The following is a 22294-nucleotide window of genomic DNA, read 5'->3' as shown; positions in this document are numbered from 1 at the left end:
GCAAAATAAGTAAATGTTATAAAATCTAAATATCATAACTTTGAAGTTTTCTTTTGAAAAATATAATTCAACATTTTAGCATAAAATTCAATATTTTAGCCCAAAATAAACTCCTGTGTAGGAATTTTAAAAACAAAATACAGTATGTAAGACTACAGTATATATAAATGGAAAAAAAATTTATTCAGATATACCATGAATCTTGTTTTGCCAAATTCTTAGCACCAATATATTTTCTGCCAATATGAGTTGAGTAAAAACAGGATCATCCTGTAAAAAGGTCTTTGACTGTAAGTTTGAGAGGGATATCAGAAAGAATGAAAGCCAAAGTGAAAGGTGTTTTAGGCATAAGAGCGAGTTGTAAATGGAATGTGTTTAGGTGGTCACTATGTCCCTTTCATAGTTATGGTGAGGTAAAACATGAGAAAGATTGTACAAAAGCAAGTCATTTAAAGATTTTGAATGTAAAAGAGAAGATAGAGAGTTGTAGAAGTTGAGGATAGGTTCAGAAGGAAAAGTACTGTTGTGTAAGTTGATGACGATAGGTATGATATGGGTTATCATGTAATAACTTGTGAAAACTATCAATGCAAATGAAAATTAGAGAAATTGATTGAAAAAAATAAATTTGAGTGAAAGTGAGCAGCAGAACATATCTGTGGGAGAGGAGAAGAGTTTTGATTCCGGGAGATGAAGATTTTGGAACATTATAGTTAACCTGGATTCAAAATACAATTGTTTGGAATTATGGTAACTCAATACTACCAAAGGCCCTTTCCCTTTTTGCCACAAGAAAGATTGAGGAGCAGTGAGAAGTTGAAGTGGGTATAATTAAGCAAAGGGAAATGCCATGGAATTGTTCGATAGTACCAAGTGTATGTTGTGAATGTAAAAGGGGTTTTTGACGTGTTGTATCTGAGTGTGTATATTATGCATGATACGAAAGTGTTCCACAAACTTAATGCACTTTGTGGGTATCATCAGATGCCTATTTCCAAGGATGACACATATCAGTGCATTTCTAAATTGTAACTCCCAATTTTTGAGTACCCGCAATTTAGAGACTTCCACTTTTTGAGTAGCCCTAACTTAGAGACTTCCAATTTTTGAATACCCCTAACTTAGAGACTAACAATTTTTGAGTACCCCTAATTTAGAGACTTTCAATTTTTGAGTACCCCCAATTTAGAGACTTCCAATTTTTGAGTACCCCTAATTTAGAGACTTCCAATTTTTGAGTACCCCAATCTAGAGACTTCCAATTTTTGAGTACCCCCAATTTAAAGACTTCCAATTTTTGAGTACCCCCAATTTAGAGACTTCCAATTTTTGAGTACCCCAAATTTAGAGACTTCCAATTTTTGAGTACCCCCAATTTAGAGACTTTCAATTTTTGGAATACCCAACACACCTATTGCTTTCACTAAGAGCTATAACGTTGTGTTAAGAATGTTACTGTATTGTGGTTTGCGATATTTTGATAATACTGTCAGTAAATGAATTCGAGTACATTCACAGATATGTTTATACCTCTTCCTATTACTAGTATTTGGTTACAGTATTACTCTATTCCCCAAGTTTACTTTTATGAGACTCCAATCCTTTCAATTATATATATTCTCAAGATTATTATACATCTAATTAATAAATTGTTTTTTTTTTTAATTCTAAATTTTATCTTTTTACAGTTCTGTGTGCTTTTAATGAAAAACTCTACTTTCCCAATAAATCAAAGCTTAAAAGAGCTATGAATTCATTTTAAATTATCAAATTATCAAAAGTACTATGAAGTCATTTTTGATCATCACAAGAGCTATGAATTAATTTTCAATCACCACAAGGGCTATGAATTCATTTTCAATCACCACAAGGGCTATGAATTCATTTTCAATCACCACAAGGGCTATGAATTCATTTTCAATCACCAAGGGCTATGAATTCATTTTCAATCACCACAAGGGCTATGAATTAATTTTCAATCACCACAAGGGCTATGAATTCATTTTCAATTATCAAAATGACTATGAACTCATTTTCAATCATCACAAGGGCTATGAATTAATTTTCAATCATCACAAGGGTTACGAATTCATTTTCAATCATCACAAGGGCTATGAATTAATTTTAAATTATTAAAATTGCTATGAACTCCTTTTCAATCACAAGGGCTATATAGGAATTAATTTTCAATTAATCATAACCCAATATGCTTATATTCTTTGAAAAAAAAAAAAAAAAAACAGGTCTTGAAAATATACCATAACATGAAACTTGGATGAAGTTTTTCCATAAGGTAAACAATGGGAGAATTTGTTGAGGCTAAGAAAAACATATTTTCTTCCCTGGAGAAATTATATATGACCAAGGAAATAATACCTTAAAGCTGTAAAGAAAGTGTTAAAACATGATCAAATTTGAATTATTACTTTTTAGCTACCTGTTAAGGTGTGCGGAGAGTTTTACTCTACTTCAAAGAAAAAAAAAATAATGTTCTCAAGATAAACTACAATAGTATACAACAAAAGCCAAAAAAAATAAGGTTTTCAACAAGACGAACTATAATAAATGTTATCAACAAAAGACAAACTATAATTTCTTACCAGTTGGTCCCCTGAGCAAACCACCTTGAGGTTCTCCGGAGAAACTTGAAGTAATTTACACAATGTGTGTAAAGTATCAAATAATGAGTTAACTAATGGGATTTTGAAGCTCGCGACACACTTTCTGTACTCATTCACATCACAAATTACTGTCATTGCTCCTGAAAATATTCAAATACACTTGATAATCAAAACACAATGTAATTAGGATGCATTTATTGTTATTGATATATAGAATATTTGATCTCGTAAAAATTCCTATTAATAAATCTTATTTTTTTAAATTAGCAGAATACTGTACTATACTTAGTCATGACTATAATTAGTGGAGTTGCTACTTCATAAAATGTTTAGCCATCATTTCAATTTGAAAAAAGGTATACTGTAGATTATATAAACCCCTACCCCCATCAAAATAGGGGTTGCAACAGTTACACAGTGCTTATAAACAGCCATTGCTTACAGTACAATTAAATTTAATTAAATTTTATGAAAAAAAAAAAAATTATTCTGCTGAAAACAGGAAGATAAAACATACAGCCACTGCTTATAGTACGATTAAACCGAATTAAATTTTATGAAAAACTATTCTTCTGTTGAAAGCAGGAAAATAAAATCTTAAGGAAAGTGAGCTACTAACCTATTGAACTGTATTCAAATTTCATGAGGTGCTCTAATACTGTGCGATGCAATCTAATGCCAAGTTCCAGCAAGACGCTTTCTAAGTTTTGGCCATCTAGAGAATCCCTTATCCGTTCCGCTACAACGCTAATCCACCGCACAACTCGTTGACAAGCCTGAAAAATTCTCATTACGAATGCATTGTTTAAAGATATTCTACAAAAAGTACAGTGATGCCTCAGGATACGAAAGTAATCCGTTCAGGATACGGTTTCGTATCCTGAGTCGTGTTTTACATGTAAATAGCCTAATCCGTTCCAAGCCTTACGAAAAGACACCTTTTCTTTCATAAACACGCTAAACTGTAGTAATAAACATGCAATGCAGCCATTTTTATCATTCATTAATTAACCCAACTGTTAAAAACAGCCTAATCCATTCCAGAAACTACCATGAGATTATTCAATAATGTAGTTATAGCCTAGTTATCCCCTCCAAGCCCTAAGAAAACGGTCCGTTTTCTTTACTACTGTATAAAAGTTACGGTACTGTATGTAAAGCATTTGGATCAGTGAAGGTGTATTGTTACCTGTACACCTAAATTAAGGGTTGATACCCTGAAAAAAAAAGGTACTGTACTCTCGGCGATGAGTTGGGATCTCGTAAGCTTTTCGTATCCTGAAAATTTTTTCGTATACTGGGGCATAAAAATCTTTGTATCGCTTTTCGTATCCTGAATTTTTCGTAAGCAGAAACTTTCGTATCCAGAGGTATCACTGTATAAGTATAAAAATAAAATACAAATAACTAATTGACAAGCCTGAAAAATTCTCATTATGAATGCATTGCTAAAGATATTCTACAAAAAGTATAAGTATAAAAATGAAATACAAATAACTAATTGACAAGCCTGAAAAATTCTCATTATAAATGCATTGCTAAAGATATCTTACAAAAAGTATAAATGTAAAAATAAAAATTCTCATTATAAATTTATGAATGCATTGCTGAAGATATTTTACAAAAAGTATAATTGTAAAAATAAAAATTCTCATTATAAATGCATTGCTAAAGATATTCCACAAAAAGTATACTTATAAAAATATGCAAATTTTTTGTGGAGTAAACATCATTGCCTCAATATTTGTTACTTTTATTCATTTTTATTGATATAAGTAATGTTCTCACACTCATATGAAAGAAGATAAAGACCATTCTTGTTATACCAACTTCATAAAGAAAAATGTTTAATGTGAAAAAGAGAGAGAACACTAAAGCAACGATAAGATCAGTTCAATTACGTACGAAGATTATAAAAATAAACTATTTAACAATCAAACAAAAATAATGAAAATTACATAAAATTTAGCTAACGGACATGACGCCTTAAAGGTGCCATTCAAGTCTTTTTAAATATTCAAGCATTAATATCCATTAATAATGACAGTTACCAAGAGCCGCAGTTGTTGTTATTAGTAGTCACGTTACAACCCAAAGTGGAAGTTTTGTTTGGGTCAAACTACAATCTCCATAAGTTTCACTGTGCACTAATTCTAGGTAGATTTTTATTAAGGGAAATCAGTAACCTCACGTTTACATTCAAATAGAATTGATACAAAAAGATTAACATCTGCATGTGTGTTTTAAAAAAATAAATCACAAGTGTAGTTATAAAGGGAACAATAGCTCTCTGGTGCTGGAATGTGGAACAGAGGTGGATTTCAACAGAATGTGGATGCAGATGCAGAGTTTAGCAAAACTATACGCCTCATCTAAGTCGGGAAACACGGACGTTAAGTAAAACAGTAGCCATTTCAAATTACAATAAATCTTATGGAAGCTAGCCAAGTCTGATATCTTCTAAGGATGGTCTAAATCATAGTTATCCTATCAATTACTTATTCATCAATAAAGAAATTATATTGAAATTTATAAAACACTGTCTGCTACTACATACCGTCGTTACATTTGCCATGAGAATATCTTCCTCGTCCGGTTTGAAGTCTGTTCGTTTCTGCTCTACTACCAAGACAAGACGAACATAGCTAGTGATTGCGGATAAAGTTCGATCTAAACCGAGATCCAATTTCTGTTCTAAGGACAATCCTAACTGTTTTTTCTTCTGTATACAGTCTCCATGTTTGGGAGTAGATCTGTAAAATAAAATATTCTCAAGAAAAAAGCACTATAGGATACAATATAAGAACTTTTCAACATATAATCTGAACAAAGCTTATTGCTAATGACTTTCTAACTTTCCAATTTCACATCAAAAGAAACAATATTTTGATTCTTTGTAATTTTCCTGAGTCTACTGTATACAGTACTGTATAACTATTCTAAAATACTAGCTTTATCAAAATTCAGTATATTTGCTGGTTATCTTCTCTAAATTTCTACATATAAGAAAGAAGCAGTGATTCTAAGCAATGAAAAAAAATCTTATAATATAAAAATTACATATACATTAAAGCTTCACATGCCCTTTCTTTTCTCAGTTCAAAAAGATCAAGAGTGAATCTTCTATTATATTACCCGTTAGCTGAAAATCTAGATTCCTTGCCAAGTGGAAATTTGTGGTACAGTAATGAGAGAGCAGACAGGGAACCAGAACAAACCAACCTTAAATCATTTTTATGCATTTAAAAGACGTTCCCTCACTAAGACAGGATGAGAAGACCAAGTTGGAAAATGGCCAAAGAGGTGGCTGTCTCCCATTCATGTCAATAATAAGAGATATGAAACCCTCAGGCTCACTCATTTCAATTCCAAATAAAAGTCTGAAATTACTTCAAGCAAACTAAGGTTCAGGAATACCCACCTCACATGCAATTACTGTATTTTTTTTTTTTGGCAGCAGTGGGGAAAAAAAAAAAGTGTTCATTGTGGACATTCTGATCCACTGCTCTTGGTTTATGAGTAGCAGGAGAAAATATGGCCTTCCCCTGAAAACTCTTGATAAGATTTTGGGTGAAGTTGTGATTGAGACCTTTATTATTATGTATTCTGAGAATAGGAGTCCTTGATTATAGCAGTTAGTTAGTTTTCAACAACAGTTGAGACTATAAGGTTCTCTTAAATTTGTTATGAAGAGTTAAGGTTGTAGTCAATTTAAAAAGTCTTGTCTAATTCCATCTCAATAGGTTCTTTATTTGGGAATGGCGATAGCCAATGCTCCTTTTCGAACGTATCTCTCAGAGAAAAGAATTCAGAATTTTCTAATGGTCAAAATGTTCAAATAATCCCAAGTTCTGTCGACTCACAAGTGGATGAGCCTTTTAGGGACTATGGCCTCTCAGGAGAAATTTATTAGTGTATTCGTGCTCGACTCAGAATTTTAGTTAAGCAGTATTGGGGTTGGTCAATAGATCTGAAAGCAGCTTCTATTCCATCCTTCAAGGATAAGTCAAAACTTCTCAGTTAGTGGGATTCTAATCAGTGTCTACTCCAAGGGAGTTTCAGGTTGCAGGTTCCGAATCTAACTCTGTTCTCCGATGCTTCTTTGGCAGAATATGTAGCTAGATTGAAGTTATAATAAATCAAGGAATTGGTTAATTGTAGAACCACAAAAACACATAAATTGCCTCTAGTTACTAGCTGTGTTCAAGGTACCTACTTCTGGCAAAAGAGCTGGTGAAAGGAAAGGTATTTGCCATGTACACACAGATAACACAACAGCTTTGGCATAAATAAAGACATAAGGAGACTAAAAGTATAGAACCTTTTTCCTCCTGACTAATAAACTTTAATGATATTACAAGCATGTTTTATCATTTAAAAGAAGTTGGATATGTATTGCTCTCATATTAGAGATCGAAGCAGCTTGCTTTTGCACATAAAACTTTCTCTGCCTAGGAAGAGTGGTCTTCAAGATCTTGTTTGACTAAGTGGTCTTCAAGATCTTCTTTGACTAACTGGAGGTGAGAAAGTTCTCAGATCCACAAATCTGATCGTCATTCATGGGCCCCAGAACAACAGGCACAGGTTGGGGTGAAGGTCGTAGTTGTCGTGTTGACAGACACAATTTTGGGAATGGCACCGACCGTACCGGAACCTTACTCACAGGCACTGGTATGGCACACTTACTGGGCTGTGGGCCTTAACAGTCCCTTTGGGCTTGGGGACCAAAGGGGGAGTCACCACTAGAGACACCAATACTGGGATCTCTACACCTATACCTTTAATCACAGGTGTTACCATGGGAGACATTGGTTCTAGGGACAATGAGGGCAAGATAGCCATAGCTGCCAGCTTCCTCAGCAAAGACATGGAGGGCCTACCTGACAAATTTAAGGAGGTCAAAGTTGTCATCGGTGGTATGCAAATCTACAGGAGAGGAGCTTTCAACTTCCATTGGGGCATGGCAATCACTGGGGGAACTCCACACAACAGCGTCTGAAAAGTCCACCAACGCAGCTCAGAGATCTCATTCCAGCTGCATACTTGCCAGGGACCAATGCAGGGGTGTATGCACAAAAGCTGCAGCAGCATTTGCACTCGATGAGAGAAAGAAAGTGGTAAAAGACTTCCTTGGTCATTATAAAAACTGACAATGGAGAAGACTTAGCTTTCTTCTTCCCCTTCAAAGCATACCCCTGCCACTGCACAGGAGGCCATGATCTTCATTCAGCACATAAGATAATTACAAACAATCATGTCCCCTACAAGAATCTCAGAGAGAGTGTTGATCGATAACCAGTTTAGCCATAGATCTTTGCACCATCCACCCTTTCCCAGCCAAGTACAAACCTCTTACTTATTCAAATCCATTATACACAGCAACAACAGCCTGCACTCCCTTTCTGTAAAGTAAAAGATGGATCAAAGACTTTGGATAGGTCACAACAGTGCATCAGTGCTCCTTGCAGATGAAGACAAAAGTGAAGAGCCTCCAACAGGCAGATGGGCATGGCTACTCTCCTGCATGCACCACCTGTCCTTAACAAATTCAATGGCCGTTCCAGCTCCGCTGAAGACATTTCCTGTTTTAAAGGATGAAATGTTTGTATATGTATAGGAACAATCATTATTCAACCCCTTGATTCACAAAACATGCTAGTGAACCATGAATATATCCAAAATAGACTAAAGTTGAAGCCTATGACAGAGGGAAAGGAACAGCAAAGTGACATAAACTTCTAAGATAGGTAAATTAATTCTTGAAGAATCCTACAGAGTAAAATAAACACGAGAGAAATAATGAATTTTCCTCAAGTTCTTATAATTGAGTAAGATGTAATATCAGACAATACTCACATAACAAGTGGAACAAGGCTATCACTAAACAATTTGTCAAGTAGATTCATCATTGAGCTGCTCTGATGGACCACTTCAAAGAAACTAATTTCTGGCGGTGACCGAACTTCTCCTCCTGGGATCACCTGTAGTCCGAGTTCTGGTGAAAATAATAAAAAGATAGCTTTTAATCTTAAGCTTTAAGGTTTAATTATTATAAATAGAAGATAAATGAATATAATAAATAAGTACCATTCTTTTTATTATGCATCACCCATTATTAAGAAGAAAAATCATAGAGAGCATATATCTAAATTTACACAAATTATATTGAAAGCTTTACCGATAATCCATTCTTTTAGTTTCTAAGATAATGTTCATATGTCTGATTCGAGGTAATTACTGAACCACCAACACACAAATCAAACAAACTATTGTTAAAGCTTTTATAATAGAGCCACTCTAACTCAAGAGGTCTATAAACACAGCATCCAGATGGCATCAATGACCTTAGATGACAGGATGCCAGAGAACTTCAAATCAATCAATCAATCACATCCAAAAATATATTCCAGAGAAAAGGGGCAGACTGGTTTTTAATGCTAAGTTTCTTATAAAAATACCTTAATTACATCACTTAGCTAATAATCACACCTCTAGTTTGTTCTTAGAAAAGGACTAGTGGAATTTTATCCAATTAGTGACAGCCTCATAAAAACTTCACAATTGGGTAAATATATGTTAACTGTTAATATTGTATTGCAATAACTCTAGATGGAAACTGTTAGGCTACCAGCCAAGAGGGGGTCACCATGCAACCCTGCTACAGTTTTTTAGGCAAACCTAAGTGGTAACAGTATATAAACTGGGATACAATGTTTCCTTTCTATGTATTTTCATAGGCACCCCCATCTACGACAGCTGTTATGAAGCGGTACATAAAATGATATGTCATCATATCTCCAGTTCTAATTATCATAGAATCAAAATCGTCACATCTAAATGGGCTCTCTTCTCCAGCTGCGCCCATGGTCAAGGATGTTCTAGGGAGTGGGAGGTATTGTTGGTTACTAGAAGGTCAGTCGAGATCGTTGCACCTTGATTTTCTCTGTCCGGAGTGAATCCTGAAGGGCATAGGAAATGAATGGTAATTTGTTCCTTTCTTCCTCTAGGTGGTGAGATTCCCACAGAGCATTCCTGGGTACAGAAAATCTTTCAGTTGAGGTCTCTCCGCCATTTCATAATGGAATTGCAATGTTCAGATCCATTTTAAAGGGATCAAGCAGTTTGCTAGATGGTATCCGGGGTAGTTCTTGACTCATGCTCCAGTATAGCAATATTAAAGGCAGACTGACTGGCTCTGGGTTTATAGTGCAAAGAATCCATGTCGGCAAACGGTGCCCTGCTGCTTCCTTGGGGCTGTAACTTGGTGGTGGCCCTTGGCTCATCCAATAGATGTATCCATTTTTGGAATTGGCTAACAAAAGACAATTCAGATTTATCAGCATATTCCACACGACTTTTCCTTGGCCTCACACCACCATATGAAAGTAGTTCACTCCAACAAGTCGGAGGTCCCTTCCCGATGGGGGATATGAAGCCATGTCTTTTTATTCACTCATGCAGGTTGCAGATCCAGGACAAGTGATTATTACTGGGGCGCTCCTCACACATGACAGCTCGTAGTTTGAAGTTTCACTTGCTGCCCAAACTCTCAGTCTAATGTCATAAGTCTGGGAAGCATGACGCTTCAGATCCCAGGCATGTGAATAGTCTTGGGGCCTTCCTCGCTCACAACAGCTCGTGGTAAGTGTCTTGCTTATGGCCACCAACCTTGAATTTTACTATGTCACAGGTCCCAAGCAAGGGAGTCTCACTAAAGGTGGTGAGTTTGAGGGTTACTGACCGACAGGTTGCAGCTGGAGCCTCTGTATGAGCATGAACAAATGGTTTGTAGCAAGTAGCTATCAACCAAGTATTGAATTTTCTCTTATTTCTCCTTGGTGATGAGTCAGGAGGAGGCCATAGAAAAGACGATAACCCTCAGTTGCTTAATTGGCTTTTTTCTATTGTCATGAAACTTCTTGTTACTCTGAACAACAGTTCTAGGTTGCTGTCAGTAGGGATTCCTCACTTCAAGGGTTGGTAACGGGACCACATTGATATTGGTGGTCCTCTGACATGCATGAAGGCACAAATACAGATGATAGTTACCATAGCAATTGCAATTGATGAATGCTGTCCCTTGTTAGCAAAGCAATGACTAGTGGTTTTCCCAAGGCACTGGAAACATGAGTTCCTGGCTTTTATTTGACCTCTTGTGTACCTCCATGGCCTATTGGCAATACTTCAAACCCTCATGTCTCTCAAACAGATACTACTAATATTTAATTTATGAACTGTGTGGAATATAGACTATATGAACAACAGCCAACATCTTGAAGCTTTTACTACAGGGGTTATAAAAAGCCTTGGTGTGGCAAATGAGAAGAGATATCACCTTACTTTCAATAACTAATGGGCAATCAGTTATATTTGCTGATCATTAAGGCCAAAACTAGAGGAATGTTTGTTGTTTGAGAACAAAATTTAGTTTAGTTACAACAAAAGTAAGTGAATAGTTACACTAGAGAGAAGATTCTAAAGGTTACTTTTCTATTAAGTAGTGTACCCAGACCCAAAAAAGAGCTGGCAGACTATATATTAATTAACCAAAATATTACCAAACCATCTAAAAAACCCAATTAGACCCAATTTCATTACATGGCAGATACATGTTATGTACTCTTAGAGAAGTTGTAATAGTTAAACATTTAAAAACCTCCTTCCGATAAGCTTACATGGCTGAGGACTATGAGCGTGAAGTGGGAGATGATAAATGGAGAAGTATTGATTTAAAAGCTGAAGATACAGATGACTGGCGAAATCTAACCGAGGCCCTTTGAGTCAATAGGCGTAGGAGGATATGATGATATTTCAAGGCAGATAGAGCTGATTTAAAAGCTAAAGATAGAGATGACTGATGAAATCTAACTGAGGTCCTTTGCGTCAATAGGTGAAGGAGGAGATGATGATGATGATAAGCATAAACACCAAGTAAATAATACTGATGGCATACTCACCAATCGCATAATCAACATGTTCATTCAGCATGGCTTTCGTAAGAAGGTCAAATATCTGGACAGCATTATTATGGACATCTGATTGTGTAGAGAGCTGGTAAAGGGAAAATTAACAATCAATTCATGTTTATTTGAAGACTAAGAATATATCTTAATTCTTTACTATTCTGAGCCTCCATTATCCAAATCTGCCTGTTAACAGAGTCTGAGAAACGGGGATGGGATAAAATGAACTCTAGAGATAGCAAACATTGCACAAACATGGGTTTTATCTGGATATTACCATGAAACGTTAAGGGTAAATCATACTGTGCAATATGAACATCGCAAAACCAAATGCAAACATCAGAAAAATTACCTTAATTTGTTATTGCTAAATCATATTTTAGCTTTGTACCTTGTGTAATAGTATTTCTAATAGATATGCATTATTTAATCTTTTACTAATGAAATAAAATGTTAGAAAAATTGCCAAGTAACATATTTTACAATAAAAACCCCTTTATCACTGTCTTGGCACAAGTATGAAAAAATGCACATGAAATGGTAGGAAAAATTTACACAGAAAACTATTATAAATCTGCAGGCTGTTTTTTTTAATATAGATTTGTCAAGAGTTGTCTTTTAGCCACTTTTTACTTTAATAAACAGTATTTAATATATGGTGTACATAATGGACACTAGAGTGCATATGTAGCATGAAGTCGGTTTAAGGAATTTTAGTGAGAACTGCACTACCGTTTGACCTCAATTATCAGATTAACGGCTCCCTACCAATGTACCAAAATCTACCCACACTTTCTATCTTTCTATGCTCACCAGAACGTCAGCCGGGCAAATCCAACACCTCAATGTGGTGCCCAACCACAACAGTGGCCTCCCCAGTAAACAGCTTAAACTCATAGTCCCAGGCTGGGATCAATCTGCTGCCATGCGAGTGCTAGGCAAACACGTTACCACTATACGGTACTAGTCAGGATATCAATTATCTTATTGTTGAGAAGCATTTCAAAATCTGAGTAAATTTTATACAGTAGAGAAATAACAAAAGCCCTAAACAATCCACACTCAATGACATGCAAAAACCCTCCTTGTTCAAACAAACTAAATCTACTTACCATTTGACATCTTTTGAAGGCTTGCTTTGTTTCTTGTAATAAGGATATCACAACCTCTTCGGACAAAAAAGTTTCTCCACCATAATTCTCGGCGGCTGGGCCAATATTTATATTTGCTTTGGTACCAATAACATCTTGGAGGTTTCGCCTTATATCGTTAATGCTGAAATTTAAATATTTTGATCGGTGAAATAAATATCCATCACAAATTTCTAAGAGTTTCTATTTCATAAATACATACAATACCTCTCACTCTCACTTGTTTACAGGATGAAAATTAATATGAGAAGAGCATTAATTAATGTATTGAATTGGACTATAAAATTAATACCAAAGGCCAGGCACTGTCTTACTGAAATAAAGCCTGTCTCTCGAAACATTTAGCATAATATTAGGTAGATTCTTTAAAATAACAATTGAATGAAGTGTCACAAATGCTGGTAAAATAGTTTGGCTCTGTTATATCAACTACTAATCAAGACTTCGGTCCGAATTACACGATAAACGCAACAATGTTATACCTAAACAATAAACCCAGCCTACAAAATTAAACTCCCAACAAAATTTATTGAAAAACCACAAATAAGATCAATCGATACAAAACACAAGATAAATCAGATTAAAACCATGACTGTCCTGAGTTTAGAGAAGGTTGTACAGTATTCATGGAAATTTTCTTTTTTACTTGATCGGTTGTTTCCTGAGTAACATTCAGACAAAGTACTTACTTGATTAGGATAGATGTGCACAACCAGCCTTCTTGACATACAGAACAAATTATACTTGTAATTTTTTGACTGTCTAAACAACTGCACAGAAATATCAGTTAAAACCTACAGATCTGCACTGACATATCAAAACTGGTTAAAAAGTTGAACAATACTGTGTTGTACTCTTGAACACGTGTGTAAAAATTTTATGAACATGGAGGTGGAGAGCAGAAGAAGGATGGGAAGGCCAATGTTCAGATGAAAAGATAAATTATTAAATGACATGAAGGAAAAGGGTCAAGAGAACAAGATGTACCGGACAGAGGAAGATGGAGAAGGATGATTAAAAAATAGCGGCCCTTATATAGAAATGGGAAAAGCTGAAGGCAAATAATAAGATTATTAATTACAGCAAAGTTGAAAAGAACTCACCCTCCAGACTGAATGTTTTTCTTCTGATGCCCTTTTGACTCGTAGTATCGATTCAAAATGAGATTAAACTTTTCACGAAGATACCTTGTTTCTACACTGAAAGTAAAAAAAAAAAGTAATTTGTAAAATATTGACAAAATGAATGTTTTTTATCAAACAACCTCTATCATGTATTCAACACAAAAACAATTCACATCCATAATAGTAAAACGTCACTATGTTTTATTACCTAAATTTATTATTAAAATGAAGGAGATTCACCAGCCCAATGAGTCGAGCTTGACTTTTAAAGAAATGGCCTTTATTAACTCAGAGCAACATGACCCAAATATCTTAACTTTATCACATTGCCACAAACTAAAATGCAATAATGTATGCCACAGTAGGAGCATACTGACTGTAATGCATCTTTGCAGTAGTCTGGTGACTTCCGACATCGCTGTCCAAATTTTTTCCCTTCATGCTGATTTAAACATTCTCCTTTCATTTAACAATACTTTTGGGGACAGTACCATAAACGCCCAGACGCATAACTAAAATTATCTTTAATAAACAATAACACTATGCAAAAGAGAAGTGATACATATTTCCTTTCCTTGGGGCTAATAGAAAAATTACATGCAGCTAAAAGTTTTTGTTAACCTAGTGAAACCACGGCATTCTTCACTACAATTTTATAATCATTAATTATGACAGTTTGGGAGAGAAGACCAGCGGTAAAAGGGCAGAAGAAATAGAGAAATAGATCCTATACATAAAATAAGCCATAGTTAATCTGTCTCAACCCTGACTGAGATTATGCTACTTAAATCTTGAGTATAAACAATTTAAATCCCAACACCTACACCACAAAAATAAGGTAAAATAAGATTAACACATAACTAGCTAAAATGGAAAGGGGGAGGCAAATAATGAGAGCCTACCAGGCTAATGACTCCCATATCAGAAACTCAAAAATTTTACCGATATAAACAGCAGCTTATAAAGGAGGGAGCTGAGATAATGTGCCTAAGCACTTAGACATGTTTAAATTGAAGAAATTTTTGGAACCTACAAAAACTAGAAAATTAACACAAGGAAAGGAGATGGCCAATAACCTTGTCTGTAAAATAGATGTTTATTCACAGTTACTTTACAATAATGGTGCACTAAGAATTTAAGGATGTCAATACTTTGACTCCTACAAACTTAATTCTCTATTTAACATACATATACTGGATTCAAATTAGACAACTAACCTAATGTATGAATGTAAGTGCCGTTGGAAGATCGACTTGGTGAGCTTGGACAAAAATTGCGAATCATTCCCCAAATTGAATCGTTGTAGGTCTGCACACAATTTTAGCGTTTGACAGTAGAGATCGTGAAGGTTCTTCAGGTAAATCTCTGGAACACTTTTGTTGTCTAACCTCGATTGGACGTATTCCTAAATGAGAACTTGCACTTAGGAGATGATCATCAGAAGTAGATATTACAGTAAATTAAATATGAAGAATCTTAGCCAAATATAGATTAAATCTAAAACATTATTTACTACCTAATGATCTAAATTAATGTGGTAAGAAAATATTATGACTAAAAAAAAGGACTGATTAATTAGATAAAAAATGTATAATTTGATATATCTTGCATTTGCAATACAGTATATAATCAAGATAACATTAGGAAACTTCTCCATAAAGCCCTATCCACACGATCGAGCATGCTCGAAGGGCAAACAGCGATACTACCACAATAGTTAGTGAGATGAGGGTTGATGACGTCAGAAGTGGGAAAACCACAGACAGGGATCTGGCAACACTGTTTGCTACCTGTGGTTTTCCTTTCCCGCTTCTGACGTCCTCAACCCTCATTCTCACTGCCTATTGTGGTAGGTATCACTATTTACCTTTTGAGCATGCACGATCGTGTGGACAAGGCTTGAAAAACACTGTATTCCAAGCAAAGGAAAACCACTGGACTGGTTTCTTATGAAATAACTAGGAGCAAGTACCATCATAGATCACAATTCTGGTCATTGTTGGACACCAAGGAGCCTACCATACTAAAAAATACCTGCAATCATTTGGAAATATATCCCCAAAGTTTTTGGGATAGGTAAGAAGGGAATAAATACAGTAAAACCTTACTTATCCAGAATATGGGTGGGGAGACTTCTCCGTCCAATTTTTTTTTTGTTTAAAGGCTTTAAAAGCCCCTCATAAATGGCAGAGGCAAGGGACAGTGACATTGCCCTATCAAGCAGGACAATGCTCTACAGACTGACCATATATACATATGATCAGCACTCAAGCCCCTCTCCACCCAAGCTAGGACCAAGAAGAGCCAGGTAATGGCTGCTGATGACTCAGCAGATAGACCTATAGGCTCCCCAAAACCGACCCTCCTCCTTAGCTCACAAGGATGGTGAGGTTGCAGCGACCAAAAAAACTAATGAATCTGAGCGGGACTCGAACCCCAGTCTGGCGTTCACCAGTCAGGGACGTTACCACATCGGCCACCACAACCCTACATTAATTTCATATTGACCAGCCTATCATAGCAAAATAATCATAATACGGTACAGGTACTCCTCATTTAATGATGGCATTCTGTTCCAGCAACCACATCATTAAGCGAGTTATTCTCTTTACTTCGACTAATAGCATTAATTTTCAGTCATATAATATGTTCTAATCAGAACCACTGTACAAGTATATCTTTTCTTTACAAAGTACACTCAACTCTTGTTATTTGCAATTATGAAGATGAATTTTTCATTTAAGAATACATATTTTAACTGAATTAACTGTATTTACCCAAAATAAATACAGTACTGTAATTACATTAACTACAGTATGCATTATTACATTAAAAAACCCTGACTTTTTCGAATGAAATTAATATAAATATATCGTTAATTACGGTGAAAAACTCCTTGCTTCATGTTGGAGGAAAAAAAGTAAACAAAAACACGACATACGATTTCATCAGCCGAAATCTGTTTCTTTAAAGTGTCAATTATCCTAAATACAACACAAAGAATAAATTTATCCTTATCTAAATTTATGTTCAATAGTAAGATGCGCCTAAAACATGACATTCGATTTCGTCAGCTGATCTCTAGTTTTAGGAAACATTGTCGCATTCTAAAAATAATGATCTTTTAAATAGTTAATTGTGCTTAATCAAAACAGTTTTGTACTTTTGTTTTCAATTTCAGGTGCATTTTAAACAATCAAGTATTATAGTGTTTTTTTTTGTTTTACTTTTTCATACTGATTAGCTGATTTCAAGCTGCCACTTGCCACTCGCTCACAAGAATGTGCGCATATACGAAGAACAAGAGTATAGTTTATATAATTTCTTAATTTATTCAACATCATAATGAATATTGCATCATCACCAATATGTTATAAGGTATCATAGTTTCCATACAGTTCATTTATAGCTATTATTATTAGTTATCACTTGAACAAATAAATGTTTCCCTCTCTCTCTCTGTAACAGAGAAAATAATTTCCTTAAGCCTCAATTAAATACTACACAAAGAATAACAGGGCAACAGGGCAACATGCACTGGTAATATAGACCCTGGAGCCAACTTATGTCCAACTTTGGTAGATGCATTAACCAATGTCAGAGCCTTCTTTCACAATGGCACCAGTACACTAAGTGGGATGCAGGTGTTAAATGTTCTTTTGGGCTTAGGGACCAAAGGGGGATTCACCAATGGAAACAACAGCACTAGGGTCACTTATACAGGGTTCACTGGCAGTCCCCATTGAAATGACAGGTATTACATGAAACACTGGCACTGGGGACATCAGCAGCAAGGTAGCCTTATCTGCCAGCTCTCTCAAAAAAATATAGAAAGGGGTTACCTGCAAGATCTAAGAAAGACTTGGTAAAAAAAAAAAAAAAACACAAGGCTTACCTGCAAGATCTAAGGCAGTGGTTTGCACAGCAACAATAGACCTTCCAACTTATATTAGACTGCTACAATTACTCGGGGAACTCCTAACACCACCAAAGCCTGAAAAACTCGCCAAAATGATACGAGACCTCCTTGCTACTGTCACATATACTCCCCTGGGCCCAATCCAGGGGCATATGCACAGAAGCTACAGCAGTAGCAGCACTTGATGTGGGAAGGAAGTCGAGACCGACCCTGAAGGCTTAGCTCTCTTCCTCACATTCAAAGCATATGCCTAACACTACACAGGAGGCTACGATCTGCGCTCGGCACGTAGGGATGATTGCAAACAATCATGCCCCATACAAAAAGTGCAGAGAGTGTGGATATACAGCTGGTTTAACAGTAAACTGATTGAAGTGGCCACCCTATGCCAACAACAGCCTGCATTCACTTTCTAGATCGTAAAACCTAAGTATAAAGCCTTTGGATAGGTCCCAACAGTACATCCGTACTTGTTACGGCTGATGCCAAGAGTGAAGTCTTTGACATGCAGATGAGCGGTGCAACTTGCTCACACTCGCCACATGTCGTTAATTACCTCATTAAAGAATTCAATGGCCATTCCAGCTCCGCTAAAGACCTTCCCTATTTTAAAGGACGAAACATTTGTATAAGTATAGGAACATAATGTAAACAAGTTAACTGAAGCTGCAACTTGCTAACAGGGAGGCAGACACGCCCAATGGAAGATTCTTGTCTACTTGGAACCCGAGGAGGTCACACTTGCACACTGCTGTCAGTCAACCCCTGATTATCATCTTCTCTTTTTCTTTAAGGTCAGGACTTAAAGGAGACATGAATCTCTACACATTAAGGCTAAAGTGAATGATGGGTTTGTAAGTAAAATCAAGTGTGACTCTATAATCCAGTGATGATTACCACATAGGGTGTACATAAATTTAATCTTTTATGTGAGTGGTAGATTACTTTGAGATACTGCAGTTTCCCTTAATGCAGTACAGTATTTATTTTGATTAGAACAATGATTACTATTATCATATTATCATTACTTATATTATTATTAGGTACTTGATGCAATTGCACATTGAAAATAGAAAAAGTTCTTAGTTGAATAGCAAAACCAAAAGAAAACTAGAGGGGCACTCAGTAGAGAGCAGACAGCTGATTATGTGAATTGGACATTTTGCTTGACCTTGACCTTCCACAATATAATAATTTCCATCTTTTTACATAACAGTTAATCCCTACAAGCTTCATTACTCTAAAAATAAAATTGTGGCCAGGAAGATGTTCGCAAACACAAACAGGGAAGAAAACATAACCTCCTTCCAACTTAGTTGTCGGTGGTAAAGAGATAGTTTCATCTTCAGTGAGAGACTAAGAAACACTAAGATCAGATACCAACTAAGCAGAGTCACATGTTTAAATTTTACAATGATCTGTTAGCTAAGATAGGCCAATAAGGGCATGTGTGACAGGTACATCATAAACGCTTTTTCTTACCTGAAGCTGACCCTGAAATATATTTAGTACAAACTTCCCCATAACCTGCTCAGGGTTTGTGAAGACTTCTTGAATAACCACCTCGGATCTACAACACAGAGGAACCACCTCGCCATAAAGGTCTCGTGATCGTAGCGCACCCTAAATGAGAATAAATAAATAAACAATCTATTTAAATAGAAATAATAGAAGGGAATAAATAAACACTATTTCAATAGAAGGGATAAGAATATATCTTCAATATACGGTAATTCTTATTTTCAAATAAGTTAAAGGAAGACTTTTTTTTTTTTCTTTACTAATATTTAAAAACTGATGGAAAAATAATTCTTTTGATAAGAATCTACCTTTAAGTACTGATTTTTTAGGGTATACTATATGTTCACTGTTTTTAAAATTAATTCTGAAATGTTCTATTATTGCAACGATACCCAGAACCTCCACAAGATTGTAATAAGGAAAAAAAGGACTGGTGCTTCAGTCTTACACTTATATGAAAGTATAGTAATTAATCTTTCAATCCCACTAATAGGTCCAAGGGTGAATTTTGTCAACTCCAAAAGTACATTTAAAGGATTAGTGAATACCATAGGATATACTAACACAAAAACCACCAGCCGACCTATGGTTAGGCTTTGCAAACATACAGTTAAAAAAATATATAAAAGCCAAAGATACAAGAAGTATTAATATTTGTAGTACAGTCTGCCCTTCTTAACGATGGATTCACTAATGTTCCCACTTTTAAAATGCTGTAGCACCATTTTAGAAGTACAGTATTATACAGTACAAGAAAATTCACTCATAAAAATATTTAAAAAATCATGCTTAAAAATTACATGTGAAGTAAGTTTCCCTTTTAAACTTCCCTACTATTATAACAGATAAACTATAATTTTGTGTAAATAATATTTGTCTTTTTATAATGACCCTTCTCTTAAAACAATTTGTATGTACAGTACACGAAGGTAATATCTCTTGGTGTAAACATTAATAATAAAAATGATATTTTAATTATAAAATAAATTTTTGAATATACTTACCCGGTGAATATATAATAGCTGCTGCTCCAGCGGCTCGACAGAAAACACACACAAAAACTCGCGAGCGATCGCTATGAAGGTTGCGGGTGTGCCCACCAGCGCCAACTATCGGCCAGATACCACATATACATGTAAACAGACCCAATTTTTCTCATCCCGCTGGGTCTCTATCGGGGAGGAAGGGGGGGCCTTTAATTTATATATTCACCGGGTAAGTATATTCAAAAATTTATTTTATAATTAAAATATCATTTTTAAATATTTAACTTAGCCGGTGAATATATAATAGCTGATTCACACCCATGGTGGTGGGTAGAGACCAGAGTTAATTAAGTTTACAGCGTATATGCTTAGAGTTTTTGACAGTTATATCATAACAAAACCCAAATATATAAAGGTACCTGGTAAGGAAGTTGACTTAGACGATTACTCTGCCTTATTAGTCTGTCTTCCTCACGAAGCCCAGCGATCCTCTTAGGATGCTGAAAGACTCCCAGGAGCTGAAGTATTAAGGGCTGCAACCCATACAACAGGACCTCATCAAACCCCTAATCTGGGCGCTCTCAAGAAATGACTTTGACCACCCGCCAAATCAACCAGGATGCGAAAGGCTTCTTAGCCTTCCGTAAACCCAAAAAACAATATTAAAAACATTTCAAGAGACAGATTAAAAAGGATATTGGAATTAGGGTAATGTAGTGGTAGAACCCTCACCCACTACTGCACTCGCTGCAACGAATGGACCCAGTGTGTAGCAGTCCTCGTAAAGAGTCTGGACATCTTTTAAGTAAAATGACGCGAACACTGACTTGCTTCTCCAAAAAGTCGCGTCCATAATAGTTTGCAGAGATTTATTTTGCTTGAAGGCCACGGAGGTTGCTATAGCTCTAACTTCGTGCGTCTTAACCTTAAGCAAACATCGGTCTTTCTCATTCAAGTGAGAATGAGCTTTTCGTATTAAAAACCTGATAAAATATGACAAAGCATTCTTTGACATAGGCAATGATGGTTTCTTAACTGAGCACCATAATGCCTCAGATTTACCTCGTAATGACTTAGTACGAGCTAAATAGAACTTAAGAGCTCTAACAGGACATAATACTCTTTCCAGTTCGTTGCCTACGATCTCTGATAAGCAAGGAATATCAAAAGATTTAGGCCAAGGACGAGAAGGCAGTTCATTTTTGGCCAGGAAACCAAGTTGAAGTGAACAAGTGGCTTTTTCTGTAGAAAAGCCGATGTTCTTACTGAAGGCATGAAGTTCACTGACCCTTTTAGCCGAAGCCAAGCACACTAGGAAAAGTGTCTTGAGGGTGAGATCCTTCAGGGAGGCTGAATGTAATGGCTCAAACCTGTCTGACATGAGGAACCTTAGGACCACGTCTAAGTTCCATCCAGGAGTTGCCAAACGACGTTCCTTAGAGGTCTCGAAAGACTTAAGGAGATCTTGGAGATCTTTATTGTTGGAAAGATCTAAGCCTCTATGTCGAAAGACCGAAGCCAACATGCTCCTGTAGCCCTTAATCGTGGGAGCTGAAAGGGAGCGAACCTTTCTCAGATGTAAAAGAAAATCTGCGATTTGGGCTACAGAGGTACTGGACGAGGACACAGATGCTGACTTGCACCAGTCTCGAAAGACTTCCCACTTCGACTGGTATACTCTAATGGTAGAAGCTCTCCTTGCTCTTGCAATCGCACTGGCTGCCTCCTTCGAAAAGCCTCGAGCTCTTGAGAGTCTTTCGATAGTCTGAAGGAAGTCAGACGAAGAGCGGGGAGGCTTTGATGGACATTCTTTACGTGGGGCTGACGTAACAGATCTACCCTTAGAGGAATACTTCTTGGAAAGTCTACCAGCCATTAAAGTACCTCGGTGAACCACTCTCTCGCGGGCCAGAGGGTAGCAACCAACGTCAACCTTGTCCCTTCGTGAGAGGCAAACTTCTGCAGTACCTTCTTGACTATCTTGAATGGTGGGAATGCATATAAGTCCA

At 36.1% G+C, this 22294-nt stretch overlaps 1 protein-coding gene across 1 annotated transcript in view; it reads right to left on the bottom strand.

Moving 5' to 3' along the window:
- The window catches only part of Sec10 (Exocyst complex component Sec10), an 83644-nt gene that overhangs the window by 5346 nt on the left and 56004 nt on the right, over window positions 1–22294 (bottom strand). The window contains exons 7-15 of the mRNA XM_068378401.1: window positions 19261–19401; window positions 15077–15264; window positions 13839–13934; window positions 12697–12859; window positions 11579–11672; window positions 8478–8616; window positions 5179–5374; window positions 3241–3397; window positions 2601–2761 (exon numbers count right to left, since the gene is read on the bottom strand). Coding sequence (XP_068234502.1) covers window positions 2601–2761; window positions 3241–3397; window positions 5179–5374; window positions 8478–8616; window positions 11579–11672; window positions 12697–12859; window positions 13839–13934; window positions 15077–15264; window positions 19261–19401 — 1335 coding nt within the window. The remainder of the gene's footprint in view (window positions 1–2600; window positions 2762–3240; window positions 3398–5178; window positions 5375–8477; window positions 8617–11578; window positions 11673–12696; window positions 12860–13838; window positions 13935–15076; window positions 15265–19260; window positions 19402–22294) is intronic.

Source organism: Palaemon carinicauda, chromosome 8 (genome assembly GCF_036898095.1).
Source record: "Palaemon carinicauda isolate YSFRI2023 chromosome 8, ASM3689809v2, whole genome shotgun sequence".
Taxonomy (NCBI): domain Eukaryota; kingdom Metazoa; phylum Arthropoda; class Malacostraca; order Decapoda; family Palaemonidae; genus Palaemon; species Palaemon carinicauda.
The sequence above is the reverse complement of the archived record's forward strand: the minus strand, read 5'-3'. Positions and strand labels throughout refer to the sequence as shown.